We start from the raw sequence: 10,703 nt of genomic DNA, 5'->3' as shown, positions 1-10,703 counted from the left end.
TCAAAGTTACACATTGATGTATTTATTACGGATCCAATAATGATACAGAAAGTCCCACCCTGCAGTTAAACAGGATTGTTTTCTTCGGTTTGTTCAGAAATTTTGGCTGTCTCAATCTGTCATTAGTACATTGCAGCTTCAAGGTGGAAATACTCAGTTATAGGTCTGTTTTATAGCATATTAAAAAATATCATATGGCCATGTTAACACTGTAAGTTTCTTTAGCAAACTGTGGACATTTAGATCATTTATGGTGCTTTTAATGTGTTCAGTTGCATAATATATTGCTTGGTTGACATCATTTTTAAGGCACTCAGATTTGAGTTTCATCTATGAACCTTTGAAACAGTAAGTAGGAAAACACGTGGTCATTTTTTTAAAGAAGAGTGAACACAGATGAGCTCTCAGTGCTCAGCAGGAATTTATTTCTCTACAGATTAATGATAGCATGTCATAATCGATTGTAATAGATTCAGAAAAAAAAACGAAAACAAGATGCTGGCCGTACTTGAATTCAATAACTGATTATCCTTGGTATGAGTCTTAAACATCACAGAGCTTACAAACATCAGATTAAATTAACAAAAGCAGCATAAAATCAAACATTAGTGAAACTTGGATCAGCTGAACTGATGCTGAGATAAGGGGTTTTCAGTTACATTTAAATTTTCTCCTAAACGATGGAAAATGCTGCTCTCTGATTGGCTGTCTGGAGTCTTGAATACTTCAGGTAAACAGTGAACTGAACATGGCAGTTAATCAACTTGTGAAGCTAACACATCCTTAATCCAGTGGCTGCTAAACTGGGAGGTGCATTATGAAGAACCTGCAAGAGCATCATTTGTGTTTTTAGTTCCACGTGTGAGTTAAAACTTTGCTAAAAATTCTAAAAGATGAAGATGGACAAGCTTTAGATCAGGAGGAGAGGTACAATTCATTATCAAAGTGGCTGCAGAATGATATTAAACATGGAGGATCTAAACTCAGATGTTCGTATGTTTGCTCAGAAGGCAGAAGACAGAACAGACTCCCAGGTGTCCACAGAGAGATGACAACGTACAGAAATTGTATTTTTTTCCCATCTTTTCTCTAAACAATCTGTTTCCTACCACACAGAACATTTAAGAAGCATGAGTTCTTCTTTTATGACATTTCTACCTGAGAGAGCATGACATACAAACCACACGAACCCTTCGAAGACAAACTTCATGACTCCAGTTAAACTTCCTCAAACCTCATTGGTGATGTCTTGGCTTTCAATTGGGCATCATGTCAAAACAACAAAGTCTCCGCATAATTATGTTTCTGTACAAGTATTTCTCAAACATCCTGGTAACCAAGAAAAAGGAGGAAAGGCTTATAAAAATAGTGAATCTGTCGTATTTTAAACCAAGCCATGGCATTTTTCCAAATCCTAACCCAATAATTTTGATGCCTAATTTTCACCAAGCTTCTAACGTGTGAAAGTGTCCAAACAAGCTTGATATTTTCTTAAACTTCACAGTGCAGTTTTGGTGTATAAACCTAACCAGAAAGTGACTTAAAACCAAAAGTAAACAAACCCAGACAGACAGGGTTGGTCAACACCAGTGAGAATAGTTTAACTTGAACACTCAGACTACCCAGTTTCAAATGATAAGTAGGATAATTAACACTACAACTACATATGTTACTTGTAATGGCGATAAAACGTGTTGCTGTTGGTTTCAGGTTCCACGGCAGCTTTGGGATCAAACATCCAGCAATAGGAACACCTGTCAATAAAAACAGTCCTGGATATTAATGAGAAGCACAGAACAACAAAAAACATACACAGAGATACTGTCGTGATCAAGGTCTATCTCTGCCCACGTTTAAATATAAAGGATGTAGTTGTTTTGTTGTTATTTTAATTACATTTTTTCATTGTTATTTTTTGCTTTTAGTAACATATCATGGCCTTCATCACAGGTTACTGTTCAATTTGTCATAAACTCAGACCAAAGTCTTGAACTTTGTCACTCCTTAAGTATGTAGACCACTTAACATGTGCAATAAGACTTTCAATGTGGTTCATAATTAAAATAAAAGCTAGTAAATTAAGTTTTGTTGTTGTCATTTAGAAGTTGTTTTTACCATCTTAAACCATTCAAACATCATAAATATGCTGCTAATGTTACATAAGTTTGACTGTGATCAGTGGTGATCACAGTGAATGTTCAGTACACATGAACTCACCTGTGACATTGACTTCTGGGATCTTGTCACTCATCCAGGCCCTTCTTGGAGGAGCCGTCCCTGGTCTTCGCCCTCAGCTTATTCACCTGCGACTCGGCTATGTCGGCCCTCTCCTCAGCTTCCTCCAGCTCGTGCTGCAGCTTGCGGAGTTTAGCCATGTTGCTGTTGGCTGCCTCCTCTGCCTCCTCAGCTGCATGTTTGTAGGACTTGACCTTGAGCTGCAGCTTGTCCACCAGGTCCTGAAGGCGAGCCATGTTCTTGCGGTCTTCCTCAGTCTGGTAGGTGAGCTCTTTGATTCGCCGTTCATACTTGCGAACCCCCTTAATGGACTCTGTTCCCCTCTTCTGCTCTACCTCCAGCTCATTCTCCAGCTCTCTGATGCGAGCCTCCAGTTTCTGGAGCTGCTTTCTGCCGCCCTTCATAGCGATCTGCTCGGCCTCGTCCAGTCGATGCTGCAGGTCTTTGATGGTCTGCTCCATGTTTTTCTTCATGCGCTCCAGATGTGCGCTGGTGTCCTGCTCCTTCTTCAACTCCTCAGCCATCATGGCTGCATCTGTGATGGCCTTCTTTGCTTTCTCCTCAGCATTGCGATTCTCCTGTATAGCCTCCTCCATCTCATTCTGCAGGTGGAGGAGGTCAGTTTCGTGTTTCTTCTTCTGGTTGATCAGGCTGGTATTTTGCGAGTGGAGGAGCTGCATCCGCTCTGTTGCATCAGTCAGCTCCTGCTCAGCCAGTTTCCGACTTCTCTCCGTCTGTTCAAGGGCAGCCCTCACTTCCTCCAGCTCAGCCTGGATCAGGTTGTTTCGCCGTTCAAGCAGACCAATGTTTTCTCTCAGATCATCATTGCCATGCTGGCTGTCGTCCAGCTGGAGCTGAGCGTCCTTTAGGAATGCCTGTAGGCTCTTGAGCTGTTTCTGGGCGTCGGCTGCTTGCCTGTTAGCTTGGCTCAGCTGGATCTCCATTTCATTCAGGTCACCCTCCATCTTCTTCTTGACTCTAAGGGCCTCATTTCGGCTCCTGGTCTCAGATTCCAAAGAAGACTGAAGAGACTCGAGCATCCGTTGGTAGTTCCTTTTGGCCTGCTCCATTTCCTCATCTTTCTCAGCCACTTTGCGCTCCATGTCAGCCTTCACTTGGTTGAACTCTAGCTGGGCTCTGAGGATCTTGCTTTCTTCATGTTCTAGAGAACCTTCTGCCTCCTCCAGAGCTGACTGGAGCTCAGCCTTTTCTTGTTCAAGCTGCTTTCGGATCTTTTCCAGTTCATGTGCACTCCGTCCGCCTTCTCCAAGCTGATCAGTAAGGTCAGAGATCTCCTCTTGGAGGTTCTTGTTCTCTCTCTTCATGGTCTCAAGTTGATCCAGTGATTCCTCATAAGCATTCCTCAATTTGAAGAGTTCAGTGCTCAGAGACCGAGCCTCCTTCTGGGAGGCCTCTAATTCACACTGTGACTCCTCAAACTTTTGCTTCCACTCTGCCAAGACTTTGTCAAAGGTTCTTTGTTTTTTGTCTAGTGCTGCAGATGCTGCATTAGATCTTTCAAGGTCCAGCATCAGGTCTTCAATCTCATTTTGAAGGCGGTGTTTGGTCTTCTCGAGAGATGAACACTTTGCATTCACGGCCTCGATGGCCTCCTCGGCCTCCTGCAGTCTCTGGACCAGCTTCTTTTTTGCTTCTTCCAGCTCCTCTGTTCTTTGGATCCCATCAGTTTCATATTTAGTCCTCCATGCTGCAACCTCAGTGTTGGACTTGGACAGGGCTCTTTGTAGCTCAGCCTTGGCTTCCTGCTCCTCTTCGAACTGCTCTCGGAGCAGATCACAGTCATGACGGGCAGACTGAACAGCATGGGCGAGGGCATTCTTGGCCTTCACTTCTTCCTCCAGCTGTCTGCGTAGATCTTCAACCTGCTGGTTGTAGGAGTTCTTTCCTCTGGTCAGTTGTGATATCAGACACTCTTTTTCCTCCAGCTGGCGTCCAAACTCACCATTCTCTGTGAGAAGCTTGGCTCTCTGGGTTGTCAAGTCATTGATGCTCCGTTGAGCCTCTTCATATTTACACTTGTACTCATTCATGTTGTCTTCCATTGTGCGGCACATCTTCTCAATGTTTGACTTCGCCTTCACCACACTCTCCATGTTAGAAGACAAGTCATCCAGCTCCAGCTTCAGCTCACTCTTTTCCTTCTCAAGTTTCTGCTTAACACGTTGCAGATTATCGATCTGTTCTCCCAGTTCAGCAACACTGTCGGCATGTTTCTTTCTCAGAGATGCAGCAATAGACTCGTGTTGGAGGGTGGATTCCTCCAGTTCCCTGCGCAGCTTCTGAAATTCAGCATCTCTCTTCTTATTCAGCTCCACCTGAGCTGATGTGGCTCCACCAGCTTCCTCCAGACGTTCGCTGATGTCCTCCAGCTCTCGGGAAAGATCAGAGCGCTGCTTCTCCACTTTGGCCCGGGCTGCACGCTCAGCATCCAGCTCTTCCTCAAGCTCCTCAATTCTTGCCTGGTTTTCTTTCAGCTTCTTCTGAAGCTGAACCGAAGCAACCTGCTCATCTTCGAGTCTTGAAGTTACTTGGGTGATCTCAAAGTCTTTTTTCTTCAGTTTTTCCTCGAGCTGTTGTTTGTCATTCTCCAAGTCCATCAAACTCTCCTGGGTCAGTTTCACGTCTCCTTCGAGCTTCCTCTTTGAGCGCTCCAGGTCCATTCTGACTTTTTTCTCTTGCTCCAGTGAGCCCTCCAGATCATCCACCTGTTGCTCTAGTTTAGCTTTAGCTTTTGTCAAGCTGTTGGCTTTATCTTCTTCACTCTGCAGGTCATCCAGTGTCTGCTGGTGAGCCTCCTGAAGTGCTTTCTTCTCTTTGGTCAGCTTCATGATGTTCTCATCCTGGGAAGCCATCTCCTCCGTTAGGTTTTTCACCTTATTCTCTGTAGCATGTTTCTCTTTTTCCACCTTGGCTAAAGTTAGCTCCAGATCATCTATATCCTTCTTCAGCTCAGAGCATTCATCTTCAAGCTTTCGTTTCTTTGCTGTAAGATCAGCGTTCAGCTCCTCTTCATCCTCCAGTCTTTCAGCCATCTCTTTGAGCTTGGCCTCTAGTTGAATTTTGCTTTTTATAAGCTGTTCACAGCGTTCTTCTGCATCTGTTAAAGTGTCCTGTTCAGACTGAATTTGAAGAGTCAGATCATTCTTCTCTTGGAGAAGAGTCACTATTTTCTCCTCTAGTTCCTTCCGTCTTGCTTCGGATTTCTCCAGAGCTTCTTTCAACTTGTTGAATTCATCCTTCATGTTGGCCATCTCCTTCTCAGACTCAGCACTCTTTAGCAGAGGTTTAATTTTAAAGAAGAGCTTCATCCATGGCCAGTTCTTCACACCCAGAAAAGACCGAAGGTTCCATTGGATGACCATTAGGGCATCCCTACGTTCCACAAGCTTAGCAAACTGTGCCCTCATGAGAATGGCACGAGCATTGGCCTGGATCCTGGTGATGATTCGAGAAAGCTGCTCATCTCGCATCTCCTCCAGAGTTCCTAGCAGCCCAGCTTTAAAGAAAACCTTTGTGTGGCCAAACTTGTACTGAGTGTGGTCGATGTCCAGGGATCCCAGCAACTTTTCAGCACTTTTTTTGCAGTCAATAAACTGACCTTCTGGGATGGCAGAGGCATTCAGGATCCTGTACCGCTGCTTAAAGTCACCATAAAGGACCCTGTTTGGGAAACCCTTCCTGCAGATCCTGATGCCTTCTAGGACACCGTTACACCGCAGCTGGTGCATCACAAGGCAGTTGTCCATGACTCCTGGAGTTTTCTTCTCATTAGGAATCAGACAGCGGACAAAGTGGGGATGAGTGGTCTTCAAATTATTCATCAGCTTGCTCAGGTTTTCCCTGTGAAGAGCAGACACTGTCTGAAATGAAGAGCCTTTCTTCTTGGCTCCTTTGCCACCTCCTTTGTCTCCACTATCAGCTCCAGAATAGCTTGAAAATAGCAGACTGAGAAGCTTAAGAGAGGATTTCTGAAAAAGACCAACCACAGTTTCATTCAGAGGGTCTTTGTTTTTGACCAGCCAGCCGCTGATGTTGTAGTCCACTGTGCCAGCATAGTGAACGAGGGCAAAATGAGCCTCTGCTTTTCCTTTTGCTGCCCTCGGCTTCTCAAACATTTTGTTCTTGCCCAGGTGATTATCATAGAGCTTTGATTTGAAGGTCTGGTCACTGGCTTTAGGAAACATGCATTCCTCCTCCAATATTGACATGATGCCCAGAGGCTTCTCAATCAGGTCAATACAGGCCTGCAAATCCATCCCAAAGTCAATGAACTCCCAGTCGATTCCTTCTTTTTTGTATTCTTCTTGCTCCAGAACAAACATGTGATGGTTGAAAAACTGTTGCAGTTTCTCATTGGTGAAGTTGATGCACAGCTGCTCAAATGTGTTGAAATCAAAGATCTCAAATCCAGCGATGTCCAGCACTCCTATGAAGTACTGACGGTGCTGTTTAGTGTCCAGTGATTGGTTGATTCTCACCACCATCCAGTTGAACATCTTCTCATACACTGACTTAGCCAGAGCACCGATGGAGTAGTAGACTTGGTCCACACTTTGACCTTTGGTGACATATTCATTCCCTACCTTGACTCTAGGATGGCACAGCCCTTTGATGAGGTCAGCAGAGTTCAGCCCCATTAAGTAAGCTGATTTATCAGCCGCCTCTGTCCCGTCAGGTTCAGCCTGCTCCTCTCGCTGCTTCTGTTTGAACTTCATGTTTCCATAGTGCATGATGGCACCAGTCAACTTATAGACGCCCATCTTCTCCTCTGGAGTGAAGCCGAGCACATCGAAGGCACTGTCGGTAGCCATCAGCTCCTCTGCATCATTGATGGAGGCGACCGTTACCTCTCCTTGGGAGATGTAGGAGTAGTCATATGGGTTGTTAGTAATCAGCAACATGTCCAGCAGCTCTGGCTTCTGATTGGACAGGATCTGGTAGAAGATGTGATAGTTCCTCTCAGCCTTGAGCTGAAAGGTGACACGTGACTTCTCCAGCAGGTATGTCTCAATGTCAGCAGATGACAGTTTGCCACTGGTGCCAAAATGAATCCGTATGAATTTTCCAAATCGAGATGAGTTGTCATTTCTTACCGTTTTGGCGTTGCCAAATGCCTCCAGCGCTGGATTCGCCTGGATGATTTGATCCTCCAGTGTCCCCTTGCTGGTGTCTTTTTTGCCTCCTCCCCCGACTGCAGCAATGCTGGCAAAGTACTGGATGACTCTTTTGGTGTTCACCGTCTTTCCTGCTCCAGATTCTCCGGTGATAAGGACAGACTGGTTCTCCCTATCAGTTAGCATGTACTGGTAGGCGTTATCAGAGATTGAGAAAATATGAGGGGGAGCCTCGGTCCTCTTCTTTCCCCTGTAGGCGGCCACCACCTCAGCGTCGTAGACAGGCAACCACTTGTAGGGGTTAACAGTGACGCAAAAAAGCCCAGAATAGGTGTAGATCATCCAAGCTGCATAACGCTCTTTGAGGTTAAACAGCACAGCGGGCTCATGGAGAAATGTGAACATTGCCATGTCTTCAATTTTATCGAACTTCGGCGGGTTTTGGGGGTGAACATCAGAGTCCTTTACTGTCACCGTTGTTCCATCATCCTTCTTGACAGTCACCTTCCCTCCATCTTTGCTCTGGATTTGTCCCTTTACATATTCTACTTTATCGTCAACTACAAAACATTCAACTTTGATATCAAAAGGTCTGGTCTGAGCCTCCAGACGCTCCTTGTCTGACTTCCTCAGGTAGGGAGCAGCCTTCCCAAACTCAGCCATCAGGGCATCACCCATGGTTGAGGGTGGAGGTCCTTGACAGTCAGAAGACAGAAAAAACAGAGAAGAGAGTGTGTTTTCCTGCTGACGCTGATGAAGACCTGCAGTCTGTTCACGCTCACAGGAGTTTATAAAGGCTCCCTGGGGACCAAATTAGGAGATAACTGCTGAAAGGAAAAAAAACAACCTCACTAAATTTGTCCTAGGATATGAATGCACCATGAGGGCAGATTCAGGACCTTTGGCTGTTAAAGTCCATTTTAGGAAAAGCAGAGTTTCACTGCTTATCTGCCTGCTGATAGAGTCTCCTGACACCTCTCTGTTTAGACTCCACTGTATCCTCACTGCAGCTCATTTGTTCTTCTGTTAAACCATTCAGCTTAAGTAAAAAAAAATCCCTAACTTCCAAAAAAATCACTTGTCTCCAGTGATTTTAGGTCACTCCTTATATGTTCATTGGCTTATCTAATTCTGTTTGACACAAAAAAATGTTAATCCATTAAAAAAAAATCTTTGAATGCCTCCTAATTTATATATAAAATTCATTTTCATTTTGAATAAGAACTAAAACAAGTGCAAAAACACATGCAGTCTGCAGACACTGAACAGATAAATTAATAGCAAGATTAGAAAAAACTTCAAAAATAATAAAATAACCTAAAAAAGAGCGGATGTGTGGTACTGCAGAAATAAAAACAAGAAATTAATTAAATGCTGCCCTTTATCATTACCAATATGTTTCATTTATATTTAACTATTTATGTGTTGTTTATTTATATCACTATGTATTCATTCTTCTGCCATGTTTTCTTCTCAATACATTCATACATCCAGTCATTTAGTCCATTATTAACTCCTATAAAAGTGGATGGACTGAACATTTATGGTAAAATTTCCCAGAAGTCATTCTTTTTTACTTAAAGAGCTAAAATGATGGCACAAAAAAGTAAAATAATGCCAGTGTAACCTGCAATAAATTATATTCCTTCCTACGCATTAATTTAAACTTAACCGAATTTTTAAATTGACCAGAAATACAGTAAAATATCAGAGTTAGCTTTAATAATTATTTATGGATCTTTTACATCATAATAAATGCTGACACAAAAATTAAAATCTCTGCCAACATTTTTGGTCTTTGCTGAAACTCACAGAAATTGATTTTAATCTTTTAATGTTTCCAAACCTTTAAATGAAGCAGCAGATGTGCTGAATCCGTCAGAATGTGTCTGAAATTTGACTGTCATGGTGGTTTTTCCTGCCGTGCTACAACAAACAGTCAGAACTGTAGCTAAACGTGTTTGAACGCAGCAGCGAAGGTTTGCTGCAGTTTTTGGTTTGGATGTGACTTGCTGTTAATCTGTGATATGAGAAGTGTGCTGTGATGTGCTGAAGTGTTTTTGTCTGTTTATCTCTGACAGCCTGAACTCTTGGACTCGCAGCCTACAAATAGAAACCAGACACTTTTTATCTGCGACATGTGAAGATGCTTCAGCCTGCAGCAGCACTTCACCCTTCCCGTCTGAACATCAGTACTCTGATAGGAGCCTGCATTACAAAAACTGCAGACGTCGTCCGACCATTAATCCTGCAGCTGATGATTTGGATCTAAAAGGTTTTAGTCTGTTTAGTTTACAGAAAACTTTGTGTGTCGCAGCTACATTCAGAAAAAAAATCAGCACAGATCATCTGGTGTTTTTTTGTGATTCAGCACTACATAGAGATGAAGGGTGACAGAACCTGGTCTGTTGTTAGGATCCAGATTAATGAACCTGAAATTATATTTCTTTAATTATCTTAATTCTGACAGGAAAATTTAGGCTGTTGTACCACCTTTCTACCATCGTGAACCACGTGTTACTTCTGGTTTGGAGTTGGTTTAGCTTTCTATAAACTGGTTTGCTTTTCCACAGGATAGAGAGCAACCAAAGAGCCACATCATTATTGTATGTTTGAACATCAGTTTTACTTCCTCGAGTGCAGGGGTGTCAAACATGAGGCCCGCGGGCCAAAACCAGCCCACCAGAGGGTCCAATCCAGCCCTCAGGACAACTTTGGAAAGTACAAAAATGACAGAGAAGACATTAACTGCAAACTGTAAATTTGTAAAACTATAAATTTAAAACAGTTCCTAGACTATGACAAGTTGTTTGGATCACAAAGTAAAATATGAGTTTGCTCATTGTTCTTTTGCCATTTTGTCTCATTTTTGCAATATTCTGTCTTGTTTTTGTTGTTTTTTTGTCTTTTTTTGTCTGACTTTCATCATTTGTCTCATGTTTTTGTCATTTTCAGTTTCCTTTTTGTCTCGCTTGTGTTGTTCATCTCATTTTTATCATTTTGTGTTTTGTTTTATTCATTGTTTTGTGTATCATTTTTGTCGTTTTGTTTCATGCATTTGTCATTTTTTTTCTTGTTTGTGTTGTGCCCATTTTTTTGTCACTTTAACTTTTTTTGTCTAATTTTTGGTCCTTTTTGTTTTGTTTCGTGCATTTGTCTCATTTTTTGTCATTTTGTTTCTAACTTTTGTCATTTTTTTCTCTCATTTTTGTAATATTTTGTCATGTTTTTGTTGTCTTTTTAAAAGTAAAATACTATATCATTCAGTTCCAGATACCTGTGACAAAATATTTTGTGTCTTTGTAGATAAACTGTGGTCTGTGAGTTGTAATG

The 10,703-nt window shown here is 42.5% G+C and overlaps 1 protein-coding gene across 1 annotated transcript; it reads right to left on the bottom strand.

Moving 5' to 3' along the window:
- Positions 1–8,120, bottom strand: myh6 (myosin, heavy chain 6, cardiac muscle, alpha). The gene is made up of 2 exons (XM_035957730.2): positions 2,218–8,120; positions 1–1,754 (listed from the first exon to the last, which is right to left on the bottom strand). Exon 1 carries the CDS (start codon positions 8,046–8,048, stop codon positions 2,244–2,246), a length of 5,805 nt encoding a protein of 1,934 aa, XP_035813623.1. The 5' UTR covers positions 8,049–8,120; the 3' UTR covers positions 1–1,754; positions 2,218–2,243.
- Positions 8,121–10,703: the final 2,583 nt, after the last annotated feature.

This window comes from Amphiprion ocellaris, chromosome 12, assembly GCF_022539595.1.
Source record: "Amphiprion ocellaris isolate individual 3 ecotype Okinawa chromosome 12, ASM2253959v1, whole genome shotgun sequence".
Lineage (NCBI taxonomy): Eukaryota > Metazoa > Chordata > Actinopteri > Pomacentridae > Amphiprion > Amphiprion ocellaris.
This window is presented reverse-complemented; position numbering and strand designations above follow the sequence as displayed.